Consider the following 26814-nt stretch of genomic DNA (forward strand, 5'->3'; position numbering starts at 1 on the left):
CACTTCAAGCCTGATACAAACATTGGTGCTAACATCCATGCAGCCCAATAGAAAGGAAGGGATTTTGTGAAAAGCAGTTAGAAAAAAATGAAATCTGTAAAACTCTAAAAAGGAGATTTAAAAAAAAAAAAAATGAATATACAAAATCTGTAAAAATTTGTTGTAAAAATTAAAACAAAAAAATAAAATAAAATAATTCCTGCAGTATTACATTCTCATTTTCTTTTGATTAGATTTTCTTGTTCTTTTAAATTATCAAAAAACATGTTCTACGCAACAATAATGGAAAATAAATCACTCCATAGCCTATCAAAATGAGAGGGGGTTCGAATTTAAATATATAGCAATTGTTATTTTTACTTGTACATAAAAATAGAATAGAAAAAAGTTTTTGAGTTTTTATGTTAGCTTATTACATAAATCTATTTAAAAAACAAATGGTTATTTAAGTTTGTGGTGTGACAAAATTTGGCAAAGTTTAAGGAGTATTAATACTTTCTTAATGCGCTGTCTTTTTCTTAATTAAGTTCCAATTATTTTTCTATGTTTGTCTTAATGAATCTGTCTTCATGACTGGGTTACGTACTAGGAGGAAGCAGACCTGTGGGTACGATATCTGTTTACAATCTGCCTGCCAAGTCATAACCCGGCTGCCGGCTGTAACCAGAATCATGTCATTAAGTTTTTTTCTTCAGCGGATCAGTCCGCCATCAGCTAGTACAGACTGGCTGCCACGCTGTCTATAATCCATCCCACCAAAGCCAGGCCCTGCGACATGAGCTGTGTTTTCCTGCACACATTGGAACCAACATCTAATAAAACTACAACTAATGGATCCAGTGATGAAGTGCTTGCATTTGTACCCACATTAGGACCAAAACTAACTCTGTTGGCTTCCTCCCGGCTGATGATTGGCATATTCATCCTCATTAGGCTTCACATTAAACAGCCCTTTAAGGGAGTGATCTGTATTTTATCACTAAGCCACATCTGTCCTGTATGTTTACCTCTGCGTGCCTGACAAAGGGAGCTTTTAAGGCTCCTCTGCGCCTCAGGTGATCTCTGTTCCTGTGTGGCATCGAACTGCCCCATAAATAAAACGCCCACGCTATTAATTAATGCTTCTGACACAGCAGTTATCTGCTGGCAGGAATCCTGCTGTGAGCAATAAACAGAAAAACCACCTCAGTAGGAACGTTTTGTCTGTTTTCTTGTCATATATCCAAATACTGACCTGTTTTTTTTGGGCTTTTTTTTTTGGCTAAATCACACCATTGTGCGTGCTCTGTGGCATGAGCCTGTGCATTGTTTCTGAGAAAATTTGTTAATGAGGGTGTTTTACTTGCACATGCATGATAAGCATCTGTCTTGGCCTGTTATGCCTGTGGAATGGGGTGGAGATGCCAAACGACAAAAAAAGGGCCACAGTCCGTTTTGGTCTGCCTTTTATGCCGACATAGGTTTGCCTCTCTGTCTGTGTCTGATGGGACAATGGCATTATTGAGGTGCTGGGAGTCACAGGCGCCCTGGTGCCTGGCTCGCTGGACCGGGGTTAGCGGAGGCACGTTTGACTGGATCAGGTGACCGCTCCGTCCCTTTCAAGTGCGGCTCCTCTGCAAGTGAAGAGCGTAACATGAATCTGGAGGCAATAAAAGATGGCTGAATAGCTGGCTGCCTTCTCCCCAACTAGTCTCACCTCTAAGACACTGGCTCCACACAAAACCATACAAGCTAGTGGGTGTTGTGAATTCACTAGAAAGTGTGATTTCATTCCGAGCGTGGGTAATAGTTCCTTTTCTTCATAGCCAGCAGCCAATGATTTAAAGTATAAACAGCCGCCTAGATTATTTCATCAAGCATCATGGATTTCCTCTTGAAAGGCACAATTCAGCGTACTTCCATCGGCTCACTGAGGCCAATCAGGTGCTTTAGACGTACAGCCTTCAATAAAAGGAAAGCTACCAACCGTGACCCAAACTGACACGTATTTAGTTGATTGGTCCAAATTTAATTCTTCCTCAGCGGTTCAGCAAGGAAAACATTCTGATTATTGTTTGACAGTTTCTGTTCTAAAATATTATGTTTACATTGCCGGCAAGAAGTTGTGGATTTTCTCCAATCCACATATGGTCAAAATGTTATATTTAGGCTGAAATATGTACATGCATTCTCCCCTCCCCCCTAAAAAATACAACTAGACCAAAATCACTTATCAAGCTTCAGAGAAACTACAAACACCTGGTAAAAATCAAAAAGCTTCTTGCATAATTCCATTGATATTTGATTAAACTACTTAAAGGAATTGGTAGAGTTAATTAAAATTGGTTGGTTTCCTGGCAAAGATGAGGCTTTAAATCGTTGTTCAAAGAGTTGATGTCATTAGTGTTATGTAAATCCCTTTATTGTCCTACAATGGGGAAATTCACTCTCTGCATTTTGACCCATCCCCTTGGGGAGCAGTTAGAGGTTAACAGAAAAGAGTTCAGGATGATTACAGCTGCTCCAACACCAGGATTAAGGTGTGCTTGGGAAGAATGTGTCCATAATTCAACAAACAAGCTGTTGATTTGAGGGAACTAAAGAACACTTCCCCTTTTAGTGAAGCAGACCCTAAGCATGATGCTGCCATCACCATGCTTGGTGTAATCATCAATTTTGCTTTAATTCAGGCTTTATTTTTTGTCAATAATAAAAAAAATCTTCAGCATATTATTTTAATGATTTTATTTCCTGATTAAAATCAGGGTCTTGGGAGGAATGGAACAGCATAAAGGTCGGAAACCACTGCAATAGCACATTTAAAACAGAAGGACTAGTCTCGTTTTAAGCGGTGAGATGTAGATGGAGTGACAATTTAGCAAGAAAATGCTCATTTCGGGAAATTATTGCATACATTAATTTTTAATGCAGATGTACAACAGGCCTGGTCTTAATGCTGCATCAATATGGCTTAATAATCAGTAACTGGTAAAAAGACCATTTGGACTGAAAATGTGTCATGTAAATAAGCTAACAGGCATAAAGTGTCCCTCTGATGTTATTCTTCGAGTACAACACTCCTTTCCTATGAATTCAATGGCAATGTGGCTTTTTAAAAAACTGAAAAAAGAAATTCAAATAAAGTTAAAAGATACATTTTCCCCATGGTGCAAAAAATCTAAATACATCCCTAAAATTGTCAGAAGTCATTCCTCTAGGACTTTGTACCTTAAATACATGTACAAATAAAAATATAACTGATTTATGAATAGATAAAACAACAACACCAAATCTTTCTGAAAGTTAATGACTGAACCTACAATAATATGTGCTGTTGGATCATTATTGTGCTAGGCTGTTATTCTAGTTTTCAGGAAATTTCAGTTCATTCACTTATATTTGTGTTGTGATCTGAAGGCTCTATCTTGTTGTAAGTATTAAAAGCTCATCCCAGAATGCCCTGATGGGGAGGCAAGTGAAAAAAAATTGCCTTAAACTTTCAGAAAACCCTTTTTAGGCTGATGTCTTACCTCTTCAGTCTCCTGGCCAGCAAAGGCCAGCAGGTAGTTTGACGGGCTGGTTTCCAGCAGTGAACATTGACAGAATCCAACGCTGCCCGTCCACACAGAGTCCACCGCCTCACTGCGGCCTTCTTTCAGGTCCCACAGGCAGATCTGCATGTCACGTCCCTGACTGCTTAGTCCAACAGAGAGAGGACAAGAAAGAAAGAAGGTTACAACCATGCGGACCCATCCACATATAGTCTGCCTAAATTCTCATCTAAGAGATTCAAGAAGCATGGAATGGTGCCAATAGTAGAGCTTTGCTAAATAAACCCATATCTATCTATCTATCTATCTATCTATCTATCTATCTATCTATCTATCTATCTATCTATCTATCTATCTATCTATAGGAACTAGGTCAGACCCCCTCAAGTACCACAGGAGGTGCCCTCTGGAGGCTTATCAGTGAGCTAGACTGTTGTTCATCACATCTTCTTTTATAGTAGAGATAGACTGATACATCGTCCAGTCGACATTTGCATTTTTTCTTGAAGGCGGCGATATGTGCATAAATAAATGTTTTTTGCTTTGTTTGTTTTTTATTAAGACTGGTGTAACAACTGTTATGGTTTTCTTATATTCATCATGTAAATAATGGATTAAAAAGCAGTATTGGTCAGAAGAATCAGCCTGTCAATAAAATTGCCTTTAGACTGATGTCAAAATAATCGGCTTTAAAAAACATGGATTGATCGATCTTCAATTTATAGACCTGAAAATGACAAATACTAAAAAAAAACTGGAAAACATATTTAGTTCATATGTCAGTATTGGTATCCCCTCTTATGAATCAGTTCCTATAGAGTGTCATAGTGGATATGGAAATTTAGTTAAAAAAAGAAACAGTTAATAAAAGGCTAAAGGTTACCAGTGGGCAACATGTAATTCAGAGACACACTACTGGAAGTATTTAGAGGAAGGAACACAGTTAATTCTGTTTCTAAAAACAAAAATGAGTCTTGGAAAATATAAAAGGAGAACAAAAGCCTGCTGCTGATGACATAAGCGGCTAAACACAACAGTTATTAACGGGAGCTACAGGCTGTTCATCTGTATGAAGCTAACAGACAATTCCTTTTGTTTTTTTGTCATATTAAGATTGTTTGGTTATGATAAGCTTGGAAAAAGCTGAGACTCCTTAATTAATAATGGTTGGTAATGAAATATATTGACGATAACCAGCTGGGAGGGGCTTCAAATATTAATGCACAGCCTGATCATACATGTGATAAAAAAATTTAAAAAAACATTTTTGAATGTGATAAAAGTATTTTCGTTTATGCTCTATATTCCTTCCCACGCTTTTGTAACTGTAAAGGCGTCGGACACATCTTCACCCAGAGCCAAAAGGCCTGTGCCCATTACTATTCCTCCTCGGTTTGTGGAACGGTTGAGTTTTAATGTTGATTTATCTTTTGCTGTCTTAAAACCACTTAACTGACTTGAAGTGGAAAAAAAACGTCTGTTTTCTTTCCCTTAATAGTTGCTGATCAGGCAAAATGCCTCATTAAATGCCACAGGCGGAATTTATCCTTCACTGTGTCAACATTAAAACGATCCTAAGTTTGTCTTTGTTTCCACGTCCTTGTGTTTCTCATAGTTGTTATTACATCAAAAGGCGCCAATAAAACACTATAAAAGGTGAATGCCTGTTTTTGTTGCAGGGCACAGCTGCCCTAATGGTAACGGATCTTTAGAAACCACTAAGAGAGACCCACCTGATGAGAGCATCTCCGGATCGCAGTGTGCTGAGCCACAGGATCGACTGACCACTATGACCCTCTACTACCCGCTCCGCCCTCCTGCTGTTCAGGTTCCAGATGTGAATGGTGCCTTTTGCTGACCTGCAAAAATCATCCAAGAGTCTTTATTTTTGCATTTTTACAAAACCTTGGATGTAAAAGAAACATTAGATCAATTTAATTTCAAAAAGGTTAAACACAATTGATATGTTTCTTTAAGTGAAAAAAAATGACAGCTGTGTTTGATGCAATATTAAATGTATCATTCACCTTCACTGTCATCAGTTTTCTATGGCCTAGAGCAGAAGTCAGCTTTCGCTCAGCAAATGCTGAGATTCCTGAGTTTTACTGAGCTACAGCTACATAGATAACTTATCAGATGTATGTGAAAGAAAGACTCACCCAGAAAACAGCAAGGGGGTTTCCCCTCCAGGACATCTAAAGTGGAGGCTGTTCAGAGGAGCGCTGGCCCCTCTCAGAGTATAAACTGGAGATGGGGCAGGACGGGACATGGGTCAATCAGGAGGTCGGCGTGTGAATGCAAAGAAGCTGAGGACCATCACAGTTATATGAGCTGCAAGATAAAATTACATTTGGTTCCAATAAAAAAATGATACTTTGTGGCTGAAATATGTTTTGTACCAAAAATCTGTATGAGTGTGAAAAAGATATTAAATGATGAGGTTTAGTTTGCTGCCTACTAGGGCCGAACATTTTTGCCAAATATCCAAATTGCGATTATTTTCAACTAATAACTTTCTTGCGATTTTCCTTTGCACTAAGCCATGAGGATGTTCAGTTTTATCACGGCCTTGAAAGTCTGCTTGTCCAGAAACCAGTGCTGCAGGACTTTACTGAAACCTTTGCATGAAAAAAGTAATTACTCCTACTGTAATGATCTATTTGCTAGCTTCAACCCTCTGTTCCCTTCTGTGCAACAGCATACCCACTTTAATTGCATTACTGCCACCTACAGGTCTGGAATGAGAAAATTAGTGCGTTACTCTTCTTAAATGTATTTTGCCTAAAGATCGAAGGCCTCTGCAGTTTGAAAATTGCGTTTATCTAAATTGCGATTATAATGCAGATGCAATTAATTGCACAGCCCTAACGCCCACTAACAGAAGCCCAAATCAACGTTAAATTTAGCTGAATAGTTTCATCAACAAACATCTCTAAAAATCTGGCTGTTGCACAAACTGAACAGAGGCAGTCTGGGTCCCTTTTGCCTTCAAGCTTTTAGTTCAACACAGCGGCGCACTGTCTTCATTTCCTCTTTACTCTGTAGCTACAACCACCAACCCTCCCTGCTCTTTAGTTCCTGTGATAACACCTCTCTTACTCACTGCATAATAAATCAAAACTTGTGACACACTAATTACAGTAAACAGACAGGGATCGGGCTCGCGATCAGCAGCCGTTGTCCCAGAGGCAAAGGTAACATCTCAGACTTTTATGCTGTCCGTCGGCTGAGCAGGTGAGGAAACCAAACCAACCATAGGCATGCAGGGAGGAAACAAGGCCCTTACATGTGACTCCAGCATCTTCACATGCAACAGATTCCTACGGATTCCTGCTTAAATCTAATGTAAAATGAAGGTGTTGCACCAACACCTTCATCTTTACATATTTAACATCTAATTACCCCTCGATAAATTCTGCAACATATCAACAGAGTTAACACAGCTCAGGGAAATTCTGTTGGAGCAAAATTAGAGAGGGATTAATAATCTGAAAATTTCTGCAAGATTCACAAAAACCTTGATCTAGCATTAAGGTGTATACAGCAGCTTAACATCAGGTTATATCCGCTTCCTGGGCTATGGGGGGACTTTTGTTCCATTGTTGTTGAAAAAAAAAAAAAAGAATCCTTTTGTGAATTATTTTTTAAACTTTTAATTGAAAAGGTTAGAGATTGTACACAGATTTATTTTTTTTTTTATATATTTAATCAATTTGTTTTCCCAGACTTTATATTTTTACATATAATATGTTTATTTTTTTATACATATATACATATATATATATATATATATATATATATATATATATATATATATATATATATATATATATATATATATATATATATATATATATATATATATATATGTATAAATCTGTATCTATAATCTGTAAAATTACAGGTTACATTCTGGGGGCGGGCTTTCCTATGGAGGAGTGAAGATGCATTTCTATTGGTCTGCATGAATTTTAGCAACAACATTTTTATTGGTCGAGAACAAACCATTGGGCTTGAAGTAAAGAGACGTTTACTGTCTGTAAAACAGTTTGAAAATAATACATTTTGTAAAACTTTCGCTAAAAAAAATAATTTGAAAATATTACGTTGTAAAAACAACTGTAAAAAACAACAAAGTTTATTTCAAAACCTTTTTTTAATTAAGGTGTTTTTTAAGTTTGATTCCCAGATAGCCATTTTCTTTTAAATTTTAATTTACAAAGTTGAAATTAACATCGTCTTCCACAAAAATGGAACCAAACTCCCTCCATACTGGTCTATCTGTACTCCCCATAACCCCTCACTCCCTGCAATAAGCAGAGACTGAAACTGGAGCCTGAGGCATTCAGAAGCAGCTCATTTCAAGAGGTTAGTGGTTAAATTGTCCATGTAAACCTGAAAAGCAGAGAGACAGAGACCCCTGACCAGCCTGCCTAATTAAGCCTAAAGGATGGCAGTCACAAGGACACAGCCACTTGCTTCAGAAGAACTCCTATAAATAAACAATGCAGACCTTCATTCTTTTTTTTTTATTTTAGAGACCCAAAACAAATATCTGCACAAAAGATATATGATCACATGAGATATTTAAAGTTTCTATTAATTAGGAGAAATTACAACTAACCAAACTAACCAATACAAAAAAAAAACAAAAAAAATGGTATTAATCAGAGGGGGGAAATACTGACCCTCCCCTCAATCTCTTCCTCTTCTCTCTGACTGAAAATATTTACACAATAGTTAGCAGCAGATAATTCTTATTTTATGCTTAATGTTTGATACTTTTAAATCACTGAATTAAAGGTTTCTAGGTGTTTCTGTTTTTTTTAAAGATGGAAATCAGCAGATAAAACTTCAAAGTAAAAGAAAAGAACAGGTTTGAAAAGGTTTGATCTGAGAATACCTTTTATTTATATGTCTATATAAAGAAAACAATAACTGTATAGCTTTGTTTTTTGGTTTTATGAAAGAATAGGTTAAAAAATAAGATGGCGGTTGCTGTAAGCGGTTATTTGTTAAGCCTCTGCTCCTGTGAAAGGTGGAGAAGACTGCATTCCTGGGCATGAGGCTCATCCTGATAACAGGTGGATTAAGCATCCTTCATTGTCCTCCTGCAGAAAGCTCCATGAAGCTCTGAGTCATGGATACAGCAGCCCAAAACTGGCTCCTCTCACCGTCTAAAGACCACAAGCTGCTAAACTTTCCAGCAGCAGTCATATCCAGCTGTCATTCAAAACCAACTTTCCCACAAGTGACGAAGACCAGGTTGACAAAAGCTAAAAGACCAATGGGGTTAAACTGTGTTACGTCTCTTAACTAAGGCTGGGGTGGACATCTCCAATCGTTTTGCAACTTTTAGGTGTTTCAGTACTTAAACAATCTGGAGATAAAAATGAATGAAAATTAGCAGAATGTTAAAATAATTCAGCTTCAGCAGCAGGGAAACAGCTAAAATCTGCTGCAGCTTGTGTGGAAGGAAGCTGCCAACCTCACTGGTCTAAAGAAATGGGAAATGATTAGGTGTGATGCGAATAAGCAGTAAAAAATCTTCAGTTAATAAACAAAAAGTCAATGAGGAAAACTGCAAACTCACAGTGAAACCGGGAGCTCCACTATTTTATTCTTAGGATCATAGCAAATAAGAAAAGAATGTCCTGCAGGTCGATTGACTGGGTAAGAGATTTTAAAAGCATTAGAACATGAATAAATTATGATATTTATGTGTTTATTAAACTCTGTTAACTCAAACTTCTTCTTTGAGGGAATTTTTAGAGAGAAAACAGAAGTTTTTAGTGTTTATGCATTTAAAGAATTAGATTTCTTGTTATTTTTTCTGTATTTCACCTACTGACAACCGATAAAATTCATTAGAAGGAGAGTTGGCACGTTCACATCAGTTGTTTAGTTGATTAGAGAAAAGGTTTATCTTGTGAAAAGAGTTTTAGAAATGCTTAGTTAATTTTCTTTTTCGCTATTATTATGCAGAAATAAATCAGAAAATTAGAAATACAGTTATTTATTCAGAAATAAATAAATATTTTTGATTCTGCATAATAACACCTTAATAAATGAGCCCCTGGGTGCTAAAGCAACTACCTCTCTATGCTTACATGGGTACTTCCTATGTAAGTATGGTGGTAATTAGAAAACCTTGTTTTTCCTGAGGTTCTACTTGTTACATGGAGTTTCAGAACCGCTGCTCTGGAATCAAACCAAAATATAAGTATGTTTGTCACTTTTCCCCCGCAGCAGGCTCCTCCTGGGAGTGCTGCCACTCTGGTCCAGGCGTCAGCCATTTCCAGTCTCTGAAACTGCCCCCAACAATGGCTCCTGTTGTTGTGGCTGCGAGTGAGTCCCCCACAAACCCAAACACAAACATGCAGGCAGCTCAGGAAAAGAGACACAGATACCGTAAACAAACAAACCGCCGCTGAGATGTCACTCAAACCCACTGGTATGGACCCCTAAAGCGTTCCTCACCAACAGACGGAGGCGAGCAAACATCCCAGCCAATGTTTGACAAACTATTTGTAATAAAATCTCAGTGATGTACGTATATGTTCCCCATTCAGCTGTGAAAGACAAGAGTTTTTGTTATGATTTTTTTTTAACAAACGGCCGACCAGATCCTTCCCACATGTACTGCATAGGTCTGCGTCGCCCACTCTGCTTCCTGGACCGGCTCACATGAAAAGTTCTGCGACTCACAGAGAAGATTAATGAAGACGTATAATTAAACAGGAGAGCAGGCTGTAATAAATCAGGCTGACTGGTTAATATAGGGGAGCTGGATACAGGAGCCGGCAAGAAGAAGGCAGTGAGGAGCACCGAGGCTCCAAACAGATAAGACAGCTCGGGGTAATCTGACTCTAAGTCTGTGGATAAAGGCAGTTTGTCTCTTCTTGGGCCGTCTGTCCACACCTAGAAGGTAATTAGGCCTAATTATGAGAGAAAGGTCCGCTTCCCCTTCATGTTATTAAATAAGAGCCAGCCTCATCCGCCAAGGATCTCTCAACACCATCGAGGGGGCTGGCGACCTTCAGATCAAACAGCCACTATCTGTACCCCCTCATGCCCCCAAGACTGCTGCCCCCCCCATCTTCATCCCAGCGTGTGTCAGTAGGCTTGAGAGGTGGATTGGTTATGATATTGTGCATCAAAGTTGTAGAGGTGAGGGAGGGATTCTTGTCCACATTCCTGGCTTCATACAGAGTATCATGTGATCAGTAGCTACCCACCTGAGGTGCATCCTTTGTAAAATTGTGCCATTCATAAATTAGAGCAGAAAAGGGAGGGGTGGGGTGCTCATAGAGTGTAATATAGGAGCTGTATAATACACCTGCTTCATGGGAGCCAAGATGGAGGATCCCAAGAATATGAAGATGAGATGTGAGCAGCAGGATGAAAACCAGATCCAATACATGGATCAGATGCACTAGATTGGCATGGGTTGGTTTGCTAGCTAAAAGCTATGTTAAAACTTGGTGATGCACTGCTTAAAGAAGTTCAACTGAAGCCAGAGAAAGTGCTGGAGTTTCCACTAGGGTGGGCAATAGCAGTTCCTGAGGGCCGCTATCATGCAGGTTTTAGAGGTGTCCTTGGTCCAACACGCCTGAATTATGTAATTAGATAATTAAGAGGACTGCAGAAACTAACTGCACCCTGAGAAGGTAATTAAGCCATTGGATTCAGGTGTGTTTGACCAGGGACAAATCTAAAAGCTTCAGGATAACGGCCCTCAGGAACTAGAATTGCCCACCCCCGCTTCCCACTGGCTGAAAAACCAGTTTATACCCGAAAATAATTTGCTTTTAGTGGCAGTGGGAACAGCTCACTGACGAGCGTCTACCCGGGTCAGTCGACTCAGCAAGCGACCAGCGTTAAAATCACCACAGCTCTTATCGGCATGCTGTGGGAACACCAGGACCGGGCTGACCCGCTAATTTACGTGACACCATTGGCTGATACAACTCTGCTTACATTTAATAAACATAGGGCAGTGCTGGTAAGAGGGATTCAGACAAATAAAAGAGTGATTTTTGATTTATGCCCAATATTGAAGCGTGGTCAGAGCTATGTTATTCCACACCACAAGGCAAGAGGCACAATTAGGAACTAGCTGTGGGTCTAGATAAGGCCGAGGCAGTGAGGAAGTCGGGGCAAGTTTGTGCCACACCAGAGGGACATGAGGGCGAAAAAAACTGGGGATCCAGGTGGAAAAAGGGTCCCAGCGTTCTCGCGCACCTCGCTCTTCTATCTTCACGAGTCATACAAACAAGCTGGTAAGGTACTAAAAAGGAAATACCGATAGTGTAGAACGGGCGTAGATTTGACCAATCATAGTCCTCCTGTCTGTGACACTGTCCTACAATTTAGGAGAGGTGAACCAGAGTGTCTGCGGAAGGGGTGGGGGCACAATTACATTCACTGCAACACACACGCAGAGAAACTGGTTTCTGAATATAAATCAGCCTTTAGACCCGGCTTTTTATGCTAATGGGAGCCAAATGCCAATTTTTAACGTGTCGACCCATGATTGAAAAACACGCGGAAACCCGGTATTTTCAGTGGGAAAGAGGTTTCTGTCTGTGAGGAGCAAAGGATCAGCAATTCCAAATCAATCCATTCCTTCACTCATTTCTCCATATTTTAAAAGCAGCACAGGGTTTGTTTTATCCTAAGATCTTAGATCGTGTTTTACATGTTTATTTTACTACAAAACGCCATAAATCATTACTCTGACCATATACTTTATTCTGACAGTGACAATCAAACCAACTATTCTCTGGTACATATAGGCCAGAATGCCGTCCAAATCACAGCCCAATCTCTGGATCCCATTAGACTTCAAATTTTCATTTATCTATAGTTTATAAATAGGAGCTGCCTTATCTGTAGCTTTCATGCATTTTACTGACTGAACATGATGGCATTTCCCCTTCTGCTGGCTCGTCTGTGGGTGGTGAACTAACCATTAGTCAGCCCTTCTGCCCCGACCCTCCCCCGTCTAATGCAAGTCCTCCTAAGGAGGAAACCGATGTGCAGAGTGGAGAGCAAGCTCCATTATTAAGGTCCAGTTGGAAAAACATCAAGGGAAGTGTCACGCCCTTTATTGTGTCTTGGAGGGGGTATCGAGACTGGACAAACAGCCCGGTGTCAGATAGAGGCTGAAGTCAGACACAAGTGCACCAACACCCACTGTCAGTCACAGATCCAATGAGCGGGAAGAGGTAGCATTGTTCGCATGAATGGCGTGAATGCTAAAGCAGGGGCCACAGCAGATAAGGGCTCAATGCCTTGTGGGTGTCACTGAGGCAGTCGCAGATGGAGAGACGTGTCAGAAAGACCTGATGTAGGAGGTTCTGACTGTGGTCAACAGGTACCAGAAGCCTTATCTGTTTGCATTATCAGCCATTTCCTCCGTGGGGTCATTTACCTGGGCACTCCAGCACAAAAGGACACAAGAGGGTTGACAGCTCAAGTGTCATCGTACATCACCGCACGTTTTGGGTGTGATGGCCTTCTGGATATGTGGGGATTTGGCTGAGAATACAGCAAAGATGTGAAAACAAGGAAATGTTGTTTTTTTTCTGCTGTAATAATGCAAGAAGAGATTAAGAACACAGGTAGATACAGAGAGCGTCAAACATCACACCTCCCACGGCTCCAGCTGTCAGTCATGTTTGGGAGTTATGAGCCAGTTGGTGCACGCTCAACTCAGAACAATGACAAGTTTGTCAAAGTTTAAGTATAAGTACATACTAAATATTTCCCAGCACTCAACCATGACTCTGCTGTCAAATGTGACCACGTGAAAAATGTACAGCACACCCTTCACTATGTCTTGGTATCTTCACTTATAAAATGCTGGATAATAAATGTAGAGAAAACAACACCGAGCCAAAATGTCCTTAGAAAAGCTTAATCTTTTCTTAAAGCATTTTTGAAATACATTCTTTAAGTGGTGAAAAAACAACCACTGTAAGACATTTTTTATATTAAAGTCACCAGTGCCACAATTATTTTAACCCCTTCTATTATTACTTTGTAACAAAAGAATTCAGTTCTGAAATATTTTAACATTCAGAGCAAGAAAGAGGGGGAGTTTTTGACCTTCTCATTAAACTAATGTTGAACTGAATAGACTACCAATTTGGAGAGGTATAACACATAAATGCACCCTAAATGCACCAGGTAGCGTTATCACAAATCCTTCCTCCCAACAGCTCTAAGACTTTATAATCATCACTGTTTATTAACAACCTCAATAAGATGTTCAATTTATGCTGATTTTTGCACAGATCCTGTCTTAGTCAGTTAAATAATATGCTGCTGTCATTGCACCTCTCTGATGCTGCTGCTATTTTTCACATATCCATTACTGTAAAAAAGCTCTTATTGATTTTTTTATTCTCCAGATATAGAGTATTATATTGCAAAAAAGTGTACAGTGTAAGACTCTATATGTTTTATTTTCCCATCTGTTATTTTTATGCACTTTTCAAAGGTGCACATTGTGAGACCAATTCTACTATAACCTTTGCTGTCATAAACACCACAATTTCCCCACTTATATAGAATTTTGGTACACAGTTAGTAAAAAAAAAGCCGTTAAACTTAAAATAATTCCACTTTAAGAGGTTGTTTTGTTATTTAAAAGGGATTAAAGTTTATTTTATTGCATTGTGGTTTACTGCAGTTGACTTTTCTTTTCTTTAGGAGGCTAAATTTGTCTCTATATAAGCATATTTTTACCGATCTGGATATTTTTTTATTTTCAGGTATTAAGAATAATTATCTAATACATTTCTTCAAGGTTTCTGATGCCTTTGAAAGACAACAGGTCAGATGGACTCACCTGAGGCTGTTTATGTTTTGTTTTCCACCATAACCTCCAGGATTGTTTTCTCCCAACAAGCTCAAGTTTATCTAGCTGACTAAAGCACAAGGTTCCAATTAAAGTGCTTTGAGGGAATTGTCTAACAGTCAGCTTTGGATATTTTACCTCTCCTACCATTTCTGTGGCAACATAATTGGGAGTTGTTGTCAAATCTTGTGACCATTGTTTTTAAAAAACAGGCCTTGGTGTCATGTCTTATTTATACCACAGAGAAACAGATGGTCATGCATAACTAACTGAAAGTTTATATCGTGTAAAAAGTAAAGTATTATTATATAAAAACTTAGTTTACATTGGTTTTAAAGGGATTACAATTATTTTGGAAATAAGTATTCTTTTAAGAACAAAAAAACACTAACTTCAAACATTGGAACTTGCTTTTTTTTACTGTGTCTCTAAATAATGGTTGGATTTATCGGAACCTTTCAAGATCAGATGTATTTCAGGTTTTAACAATAATAAATACATTTAAAATCTCCTGGTATCTCGGACACATGTCTCTGATCCATGCAGCCACAAACACAGATGCATCGTGGGTGCAAACAAAGATATCTAAGGACATCCTTTAGGGAACAAAAGTATTTGTTTACTTTAAAAGTATTTGTAAAGATTGTGTTTAAGTTGGCGGAATTCCTACAGATTGAACGTCAGTTTAAATGAGACTCTCTTTATGCTAATTGCTTCTTTCTACGGAGCTAACCCCCCTCAAGGTGTTCAATGACATTTTTCAGTTTGAAGTTCATTTTAGATCTAACCTGCTCAAAAATGTACATCACAATGGTTCTGTGAGAATGATGAGGTTTAAAATCTGAGAAGACCAGACTGAGAGGTTGAACAAAACCTGCTAACATTAGCTAAACACTAGCAACAGTCCACAGCGGCTCTACAAACACCAAGCTGAGAAAAAACACAGCAGGTTTTCTCCACCGGCTTCCACCGTCAGAGCAGAGAGCAAAAACCCACCCCAACCCATCAAATGTTTAGAAAAAGCACTACCAGGTCTCGAGGACTGCGGCCGCTGTCAACAGTTGCCAGGGAAACTCAACTTCAAGGACCCCTCCAGAGGATGAGTTGCCCATGTAAATGCCTGAACAGAATTCCATTCACTACCTCGCTCCCCGTTTCTTTTGTCAGACGAATTCAAAATTAGATATTTGTACGTCTGATTAGAGGTGGGTAAAGTACCCTAAAATTTGCACTTTAGTAAGAGTAGCATTACTTAACCATATTTTAACCCAAGTAAAAGAGAAAATTGGTGATCAAAGGAGCTACTTTAGAAAGGGCAAAACAAAAGTTTACTTTAGTGCTGATTAACATCTGATGTAATCTAAAAAAATATATTATCAAAATATAAAATTTTGTAAGAAAAAAAATCTGTGCTACTAATAAAAAAATATTCAAATAAAATCAATTACAAAATAATAAAACTCAGAATAAACACTGCCATATTTATTAACGTTGATACTTTAGTTACAGTGGGTAATGTATATAGTTTGAAGAGGTAAGGGTGAATACCTACAATTTATTGTGTATCAAAGTTGTTCTCAGTTGCTACAAAAAGAAGAATTATTAAAACTATCTATAGTTTTACATACATTTTATACATAAAACCCAATTTATTAAAGTTTTGTGCCTATTCCTTACACACCAAGGCTTATACTTTGAAAAATTATTCAAAGATGATCTGACAAAACTACAAGTCTGTATATGCTCATCTTAAAAGACATTTCCAAGAAGGCCTGCAGGTTGAACAACAGCAGAAATTGTTGTAAAACTTTTACAGATAATTATCAGTGACATTACTATATCACTAGCTGTTGAGATAGTTGATTATAACATTTAGGGGAGAGAAGTAAATAAGCAAACTGAAACACATTTTATAAAGATATAAAGGCAATGGTGTTTCGATAGACTGTTGAATGCATAAGGATAACAGAAAACTATTTTTTCACAAATTTACAAATACATTTTAGGAATACATATGAGAGTTTTCTTTTAAAAAATCATCTTTGGTAAATGCTGATATGACAACATATCTGATTGTATAGTTTACTAAAAACTTGTTGCAATAAACCCAACAGACTGAAGAGTCATCTATTTCAATCTAATTGTGAAGCAGAGACAGAAAACACTGGGCTCTAATCCACCGAGCACACAGACTTCTTTCATAGGAGGGCTGGGAAAGACCTTTATTTGTCCATTCCGATCATGGAAAAAAGCAACTTTCATGCCCGGCTAGGTCTGAGCTGGAAGATTAGCTGAAACCAGAGTGTTTTAAACCTCTTCTGTGGACTTGGATTAGAGTCAGTCAATCCCCCTGAACCCCACCCCTCCCAAAAAAAAATGAAACAATAAAGAGTGCAGGTGGTTGAACAGGAAAGAGAATAGAAAACAGGGAGTTTGAAAGTGAAAACATCTACAGCAAAGGTCTGAGTAACAGAGAAACATAAAATCAATACACTAATGAGCTGAAAAGGAATAAAAAAAACATGAGCACCCAATGACAAAAGCTGACTTCAAACCAATTAGTGCTAATGCAGTTGCCAGGACAGTAAAACCACTGCAGGAGGTTGAGGAATCATCTGCTGCTCTGCCCAAACAAGACAGCGCCGTTGACATCGTCATCAATTATTCCTGGCATCTCACCTTACCCATAAGTTGGGCCGGTGTGGAGGGATAATGTTGGGGTGCCCTTGAGAGCAGGTGCCTTGGCCTCCCTGTGGGACCAGGAGGGAGCGACAAGGCCGGGCTCTGCGCCGTCTATGGTGTCGTAGGTCCCTGGAATCCCACTCCTGTTCCAGCCGGGGGCAGAAGGGTCACTTTACAGCTCATCACCAAATTAGAAAGGCTGTGGATCGGACTGGGCAGCCGGTGGATCAAGGGGGGATGGAAATAGATGGGAGCTCTAAGGATTCTTCAGTCTGCAGGCATTCTTTCACTAGGATATGGTCTCATGATAGTCTGGGGCTCCTACGTTCAAAAGTAGCAGATGTTGGCAGAATATTTAAAAGCTCACTTAACAAACTCAGTCTGACTCCAGTAACATATGTACTCAAACAGCAGTCAGTGTGAAATTCTGCAGACAGAACAGAAGAAGCAACGTGCAAATATACAGTGAGGGAATAATAGAGTAGTGCTGTTTAAATCTGATGTAATATGTTAAAATGATATAATCACAAAGACAAAATATAGAACTATGTGCAGGTTCTGGTGCTTAGAGTAATAATAAAAAACTTTTAAGGCCTTGGATCTATTTTACAAAAAATGCACATCATATTTTTTGAGGTATTTCTGAACTTGCACATTGCCTACAATATTAATCTAGGAGGAGGATGATTGAGGGAGGGAAAATTTTAGAGTAAATTATTCTGTGCCCGAGTTAAGCTATATTTCCCCTAAAATAAATTCCACCTTCTTTCACTGTAAAGTAGGAAATAAACACATTAAATAGAGACTAAAACTTCAGAGTGACACCTATAGCCAGTGAGGTGTCAGACAGTCAGTAATTGAAGTTATAACCTCTGTGTTCTTAGTGAAAGGAATCAAAGTGGAGAGCAAATGAGCTGGACATTATATGGAGTGAATTTTGTTCCAATATTTCTGCAAGCAAAGAACACATTTAGTAAATGAAAATAATAATAAAAATGAAATCCAGTTATTCCAAATATTTATTTTTTTCCAATTGTAATATTCATATTAAAGAATTCTATTTTATTATTATTTTTTTTACAGATTTTATATTTCAATCCTTTTTTTTTTCAAATGTCTTTTTTTGAACTATGGAAGGAAGCATTTCACAGATCACATTTTTTTCACTTCAAGCCCAATACAAACACTTCTTGATGCACATGTTGTCCAATGCGATGCTGTTGCTAATGTACAGCAGACCAATAGAAATGAGTCTTTCCTCCTTACTCCAGTGGAAAGCCCCGCCCCCAGGAATGCAGAGCCTGTGAGCTATAGAATGTAATTTGAAAAGAATGTAATTCATAAAACTCAATCTAAATTTAAAACAGCAATATTAGTAATCTCTAGTTCCTTATTTGTCTTTAGGATATAAAATTTTAAAACTTTGCTTTGCAAAAGTAGTTATTAACAAAAAATCTTCAGAAACTGACAAAGACTTTATTAGTTTTTGCTGGTTTTTACAATAATTAATACGTCAAATATTTATCGCTGAAGTTTTTCTATTCCATCAATATGCATTGTAACTGATTGGGTATCGAAGTATGGTTGCAATCAATAACTTATTTGTTTACTATGAGGAGTTAAAATCAAGATTTTTTTTTAATCTAAACAATTAATGTTTTTTAATTGTTTCTTAAAACAGTGAAAATATAAAATCTATAATTATTCTATTTTTTCAAAAAATGTTTTTAACAAATTAATCAAAAAGCTAAATCTGAAAAATATGTCAATGTTACACTCAAAATCTTTTTTTATTAAAACGCTAATGAAAGTTTTATTTCTTGTATGCATTTTCTTTTATTCCAATCGACAAAATATGTTCTTTGCAACAATAGAACAAGATTCACTGCATTGATGGATTCAGCATTTTCTTGGCTTTCAGCAGTTGTGCATCTTTCACAGATGCTCTGTTTGTTGTGAATTTCAGGGAAAAGAAACTTGGCCATAAGTTGCACTTTGATTATCTGTGGGCATTTTGCATAGTTTCAGTCTCAGTCATTCAGCTATAAGCTATGAGCTTTTTGAAGACCAGTAGAGCACTATGTTAAGCCTGGTTCTGCCAGAGGTTTCTTCCCAAAGGGGAGTTTTTCTTCTCCACTGTCACTTCATGCTTGCTCATCATGGACTGGTTCTCTCAACCTGTGTTATCCAACTGGACTTCCATCTTCCAGGTCCCTGAGTGAAACTCAGTGTCCAGTATAGTCCAGTGGATCCCCCCATAAAGCTCAGCATTCCATCTCACTAACCAGCAGTCTACAGATTGACCAACTTCATCTATTTCCACTCCACCACCAGTTTCAGGCCTGGGGGAAACAGCCGTATTCTTTGCTCCTGTTCATGCATATGTATCAAAATTAAACGCTATCCTTCCTGCTGAGGTCTGAGCGCCAAAGACAAAGTAATTGTATTAATAAATTTCTTCTAATTGTCTTTTCTCTTACATACATGTAGTAAAATAGGTGAAAGTGCAGCAAACTAGTAAATACATATCTATAACTGCAGCAGAAGAAGATTATGGTGTTTTATTTTGAAAATAGGTATGTTAACTCTGATACCCTAAATAAAAGCAATCTGGTTACACAGAGTCCACCTTTGTGTAATCTTGAAATACTGAAATACAGACGCACAGATCAGGTTGGAGAATCAGGCATTCATTGAAAACAGGTAGAAGAAACTCTCTGCTGAAACAACGTGGTAAGAATTCTGTTTACCACACATGCAGAAGACACAGTTAGCCTAGCTGCAAAGCACAGTGTGTAGAGAAAATTAACCTGAACCCTTCACTAAACCACACTAAACCATGACGGTGGCAGCATCACGCTGTGGGAATACATTCTTTTACAAAAAAAATAAAATAAAAAAAACTTTTTTGCGAAAATTGGTAAATTGATCTCGTCTTTGCTGTGTCCATCAGTCTCTTTTAATATCATAGTTCAGAATGTCTATAAAACAACAGTGATGGAACTATGTCTACTTGAACACAAAACAAACAAAAGAAAAAGAAACTACCACATTCTGAGTTGAGAACATAACTGGAAAACAATAAAAAAAAATCAGAAAAGAGGGGGATGCTGAGCTGTTACACTTTCAGGTGAAACGACTATTAATCCTAGCTCATGTTTTTTCCATTCAATTAGCAGACAAAACCAAACTGTAGGTAAAGGTAGGTGGTGGCAAACCTCCAGGATAGGAGATGAAGGATCTTTACAGTTTTCACTTCCAGAGCAGCCTGTTCATCTCCTGACAGTTCAGAAGTCTGCAGAAAATCCAAGGAGTGCCATGTGCTTCACTGCAGAGATCATTTTCATCTCAACAAACATATGCTTTATTCTTCCTCCTTTAGATAAACCCCCAATACAAAGGCAATAAAAAAGAAAGTTTTGATTTATTGCTGTGGACGAAAATCCAAATACTTTTTAATAAATGCATTTAGCTGTGAGCTGAGTTTCATTCTGCTTTAGGATTTGAAAAGCAGCCTCCTCAATATTGGCAGCTGTTGATAGTTTCATCTCTCCGTCATGGTTAGGTCATTCTTTTAAACTTGTTAATTTTGCTTCTAACCTGATCATTCAGAGTTTTATCGTCTAATTTTTTATGCTACATAATTACCTGTTCCACGAATATTGGGGAAAGACATAACTTTTTGGGTAATAAATAAAAACAGCCGTGGAGGCTTAGAAATTCCCATTGAGATGGCACTGTGCAGTCAAGGAGGGGTGGCTCAGCAGTGGTCTTGGTCCTGTGACTGGCCTCTGTCTCGTGTTCTTGGGCCTTGAAGAATTTGGTTAAGGCTGTTTCAAGATGCTGTATGTTTTTCAAAATATAACATGATTTTCACTACAAAATGAAAAAAATAGAACTAGATAGAACTAAATAGCAACAGAAGTGATAGGAACATAGCTGCATGCTGGCGGGTAAAAAAAACAAAACATATAGTTCTGATGATAGCTAATAATTCCTGCTGCACTTGAATTTAGCCCCAGAATAAATGATGTCATCTGGTCCACCAACAGCTAGCTAGCATAAAAAAACACCTGCAACCAGGCAGAGTAAAAATGTCTGCTGATAAGTCTACTTTTTTTGTGCATCCATCCATCTCCAGCTGTCAATGGACGAGAGGCGGGGTACACATTGAACAGGTCGCCAGTCCATTGCAGGGCACTCTTTTTTCTCTCTTTATTTCTATTATAAATAATAGTAAAAATACATTTTTTGAACTTAAGAAGATAAATTAGTGTCTGTTCTGCATGTGTTAAACAAGTTACCACTTGTCCTGCATGTGTAGTAAAATAAATAAATATAAATAAAATTATTCTAATGATTTTTATGTTTTAAAAAAAAGTGCTTAACAGTAATATTAGTAAGCTCTACTTCCTTATTCTTTAGAAACTGACAAAGACTTTATCACTTTTTGCTGATTTTTAAAAGAATTCATTTGTCAAACCCTTATCGCTGAAGTTTCTCTATTCCATCAATATGCGTTGCATTTAATAGCTTATTTGTTTACTCTGAGGATTCACAACTAAGAACTTGTTCAATTTGAACAATTTATCTTTTTTTTTTTTATTCATTTAGTCATAACTCTAATTTTGTTTTTTATTTTTTTTATTTTCTTTGGGGGGGGGGGGGGTTCTTTGACTCTATCACTGCTCCTAATAACCTAATAAACTTAAATAAAAAGAAACTAAGCTAATAAGCATCCAAAGAGCATTGTAGATTAATATAATCTTAGAAAGCTCACAGTAACATGTACATACACCTTCCATGTTATTCCTCATTTATTGGACCAGAATGCATAAAAGAAAAAAAAGTTAGTATCAGAAAGAGAGAAATGTAGTGTAGATGATGTCCTGTACTTTTATGGAGCGTGGAGGTAGCATCACTGCAGACCCTGCAATCAGTCCGAGTAGAGCTTTAGGTGTAGACGGATGGGTATCCATTAAGGCATGGGGTCTGGGACCATTACTGTGGCTCTACCATACGGAAAATACATTATTTTATTTATTAAGGATCTTTCTGTACGTTTTCATCCAAAATCTCTGTAGAATATCTACAGCACAGAACAACTTTGGCTTTTTAAATGAAATTCATGTTTAGCTTTAACTATGTGCTGTAGGTTTTTAAGGTGGGGTAACTACTGTAAGGTTCTGCATCTTTTATATCACTGTAATGATGGATCACTCAGCCTCCCTTATTCTACAAATGTTTTATCTTGTAAAGGTTAAATGGTTGTATTCTTTTAAATTATGATAGAACAAAACAGCTGTGCGAAATGAAAAGGTTGCAGACCTACCTCTGCATTAGTGTATCTTTGCAGAGGAAGAAGACCAAGTGAGTATGTGCTGGTATCACCAAATGTGATGGTGAGGCTCTGCTGGCTGCTGTTTTTCTTGGGCATCTCTGCAGGTGTTAACAGAGAGAACTCAGGAAGAGCGAGGAGTGACCGGCCTGGCTATCACTTTGAGGAGTTGAGCAAAAAGCCGTTTTAATGCCACTATCAGCAGCACCAAACCCTCCTCCCTTGGAGCAGCGAAGCAGTGAGGAAACCTGTGTCTGACTTAATATTCTTATCAGTACTTTGTGAAACTCCCTTTTAATGATGAGGCTCTATCTCAAGGTCATGTCTCTGAAAACAAGTTGTATGAGCAGAAGTGTTCTGTCTAACATTTATGTTTAGAGAACTGTTGTTTCTGGGTCCAATGCAAATTTTAATTCTCCTTGAACTTTTTAAAATTATTTTTTTGGACCACAAACCTTTATGCTTTATATTTTAGCGGGAATTCATCTGATAAACCAACAAAAATTAGGGCACATTCATATAATTTAGGTGGGAAGGGAAACATTTTTTTTTTTTAAATCTATAAAATTTGGCAAACATTTGTATTTAGCCCCTTACTTTCCGAAATCAGAAAACTGCTTCTGAGATTTAATAATTAAATCTATTCAATAATTTCTTCTCTTAGCAATTATGAAGTGGAGGAGCTTTAAAGACCCACAGTGGGAGGATTTTGAGGAAACATCAGATATCTGGTCGTTATGAAAAAATGTGAAGAAGGAAGTCCTTCTTGAAGGACAGCAACAATAAGTAATTTAGAGACAGAGCAGCCATGCTAAGGACAAGGTTAGCTAATGAAAACTTTTTTATGTCCTATGCCAAAAACCCAGCAAACATCAACCAGAACGTCCAGTTCCCTTAACTCAACCTTTCAAGCTTTATCATGACCTGGATTGATATCGAACACACCAACAGCAAAGCTGCCTTTCGTGGCCAGGAAAGTAAGGTGGTCAGATCTGACAGGAGGAGTTCAGGTATCTTGGGGGTTCTGTTCATTTGGGGGGAAATGGAGCAAGAGATCACTGCACAGATCAGTGCTGCTTTACTGCAGATGCTCCATCTGACCGTTGTGATGAGGAGAGAGCTGAGGGAAAAGGCAAAGCTCTTGATTTACAAGTTGGTCTACCTTCCTACTTTCACCTGTGGTCATGAAATCTGGATCATGTCAGAAGGAACGAGATCCTGGATAAAGGTGCCTGAAAGGATCTTTCTCTCTAGGGTGGTTGGGCCCTTCCTTAGAGAGAGAGTGAGACTCAGAATAGAGTCGCTTTTCCCCCACATTGATTCCAGCTGAGGAGGCTCAGACATCTTTTTCGGATGCCCCCCTGGACGCCTCCCTCGGTTTGAACGAATACTTATAGTACTTATAGTTTCCGATCATCAAAAAACTTTAGTTCTCAGAAGATAGGATTTTTTTAAGTAATTCTGGCTGCTCTTTGGAAGCTTCCCCAATGTTCAATGTTTCCTCAGAGCTAAATCTTTTTGTTGTTGTTTGCATGCTATACTGTACAGGCCATTTACCATTTTACCATATGAACCATTGTTGGTGCAACATCAGTTAAATATTTTTTATGATTTATCCTCTCCTTTATTGCTACTGTTAGTTATTAATCAGCAGTTTAAGACCAATAAATCCTCTTTTTCTTTATGAAAGAGACCAGAACCATGTTTTTTGGCTTAAAAAAATAACTAAGTAACTTTTACATAAACTTATATCTGTTCCTGTAAAGGAGTGATCTGGTCCTCTGGTTGGTCAATTCAGCGGTCTGGTCTCCTGTCCGTCCCCCTTCTGGCTGCCACCCTGGTTCCACCCATTAATGGATAAACTTTCTCAGTGTGGTTTGTTGAAATAAAAACCTCTGAAATAACATTTTAGCCCTTTTCAGGACGATGTGGATTATTTATCATTGTTGATGTGTTTTTTATTTTTTATTTCTCTTGGATAGCTCAATTGATTTAATCTATAGAACACCAATGCAGAATATTTTACAGAGATAATTCAATCAGATCGTCCAGTCAGATTAGTTAAGTTTTCTATCTAAGGAAAGAGATCTACTCAAAGTTTTCTATCTAAAGAAAACCAGTTGATTGCATCGACTCATCTACTCGAATGCAATCCCTCACACTAAGCATACTTGTAGCGACAGTGGAGAGGAAAAACTCCCTTTTAACAGAAAGAAACCTCCAGCAGAACCAGGCTCAGTGTGAGCGGCCATCTGCTGAGGCCGACTGGGGTTCAAGGAGACAGAAGCAGCTCCGAGCCAACTCCCATGTCAGAGGATGGAAACTAACTAACTGTATTGATCTCAGAATGTAGGACCGAGAATTCAAGGCGAGACAGGCAGTGGGAAAGTTCAAAGCGTTTATTAACAAACAGGTGCGCGGGGCTGCTCGTCTGCTGCGTGCGGATCTCTGCAGTGATAGGAGAATACAGGTCAGTGACTGGATATGGAGCTGAATACGACTTGGAGCAAAGTCACTGACCTGATTCAAAGTTGAGACGGTTCGCGGAGCTTTGACCGCAGATGCGGCCGGCGACGCCCCCAGAGTTCCTAGAGAGCGAGCAGCCAACGCCGAGCAGCAACAGAGTCCAGAAGGGAAATCCAAGGCCGAAGTCAGGAGACAGTTCCAGGTTCAGAAGCCGGTAGAATCCAAGAACAGATACGACAAACAGAGCAGACAGGGGCAAGGCAAAAACTCGAGATCCACAGGACAGAAAACTGGTCATAATCAGGAAAACAGACAGACTGAAGATTGCTCGGAAACGTCTCACCAAAACACACGAATAACCTTAATAGTAGAGGAACCAGGTGGAAATAATTGCCGATAATCAGCCGCAGAACCAATTAGACAGGGGAGCATGGAGCAAAGGAAAAAACCAAACCATCAGCGCCAAGATTATGACACTAACAGATTCTGCAGAGTGGGAGAATAGAGACAGAATGAAGCAGAATCAAACACCAGCATCAAGCATCATAAAGTGACTAACGAGAATGATGCAGCAATTTATCACTGATTCGTTTTTTCCATTTCGATCTAAAGTGAGTTGCGTTTTGATCAGCTGATCAGCCTATTTCAGCTTAATAGATATTTTAATATTATCTGTGTGATTCCCTTTTTTTCCAATTGCGTTTAAAATCTCTAAATCTAGATGGAACTAACACTTTTCCTCAAGCTTGAACACAGAGATTAACAGCGGGATTCACAAATCAAATTGTAATCAATGTCTCTCATCAGATATGCACCAAAAACATAAACCCAGTGAGCCGTTTCTACATGCTGCCTCCAGAATAGTGTTTGGTGTTTATGATAGAGGCGGTTCTACTCATAAACCACCCATCGCTTTTATTAGCTAAACAGCAAAGACAGAATCTGTCACACAGCCACCGACAGACGCCACAGCCTGCAGTCCATCTGCATCAAACGCACGTCTGGGTCTCGTCCTGCTGTAAGGATGGTTGTGGACATGACAATCAGCAGGAGTTGTGGTCTGAGCTCAGCTCAGATCCAGATGTGCAGGCTGCAGACCGGGAAGCCGCCATGGCAGTGGAAGGCACTTTGATTTAAGTGATGTGAGTCCAACTGATAACACCAAAGCCCTGAAGCAGACGCAGTCAGAGGGAAACTGTCAGTTTAGTGTTGATGATTTCCCTGCCTTCCTGCTGTCTGGCTAATTCTACCGGAAGCAGAAAGTAGTGTGTTCTTCAGCAGTTTGTTAAACTGATTATCTCCTAAATTGTGCCTCTTCTGACCAGAGTGGACCTTTTCCCCTCTAGACCTCATCTCTGGCTGCTTTATTTTGACTGAGGTTAAATTTGGGAAAAAGTTTAATATTAAAGAATAAAAGAGTATTTAGAATAAATCATAAACAATAAATCTAGTATTCCTAAAGTCAGTAAGAATCAAATGGTGCCTCGCATGAACTGTTTCCACATATTGTCACATCACAAATACTTGCTTGAATGTATTGTTGTCAGGATTTGATACAATAAACCAGCAAAATAGCAAATATCTTTAAACCTCTGAGCTGTAACCAACCCCTCTGCTGTGCTCCTCCGCCACCATGAAGCTGTTTCTGTTCTCCAACAAACCTCTAAACAGTTTGAACTAAAATGTAAATATAAACTTTTTTTTTTACCTTATGTCCTTACATCCAAAGGCAATTGCTTAATGCATTTGATTTAAAATACAAATACAGACCATATTTTTACATTTTTTGTTAATGAAAGCGTAAGAATTATTCATCATATTCCTTCTAGTTCACAGCTGTCATTTTCTGTTCATTTGGAACATAAAGCGTTAATAAAAGGGACATACGTTTGCGGTCTTTAACAGAACTGTCCCAAAGCATGAGCAAAATA

General features: G+C 38.4%; 1 protein-coding gene across 1 annotated transcript in view; it reads right to left on the reverse strand.

Annotated features, from left to right (window-relative positions):
• gnb1l (guanine nucleotide binding protein (G protein), beta polypeptide 1-like) overlaps positions 1-15518 on the reverse strand; it is a 36375-nt gene extending 20857 nt beyond the window's left edge. Inside the window, exons 1-4 of the mRNA XM_038273632.1 lie at positions 15428-15518; positions 5690-5861; positions 5264-5389; positions 3510-3672 (exon numbers count right to left, since the gene is read on the reverse strand). Coding sequence (XP_038129560.1) covers positions 3510-3672; positions 5264-5389; positions 5690-5799 — 399 coding nt within the window. The 5' untranslated portion in view covers positions 5800-5861; positions 15428-15518. The remainder of the gene's footprint in view (positions 1-3509; positions 3673-5263; positions 5390-5689; positions 5862-15427) is intronic.
• Between the last annotated feature and the right edge of the window lie 11296 nt (positions 15519-26814).

Source organism: Cyprinodon tularosa, unplaced genomic scaffold (assembly GCF_016077235.1).
Source record: "Cyprinodon tularosa strain WSP-4 unplaced genomic scaffold, ASM1607723v1 ctg88, whole genome shotgun sequence".
NCBI lineage: Eukaryota > Metazoa > Chordata > Actinopteri > Cyprinodontiformes > Cyprinodontidae > Cyprinodon > Cyprinodon tularosa.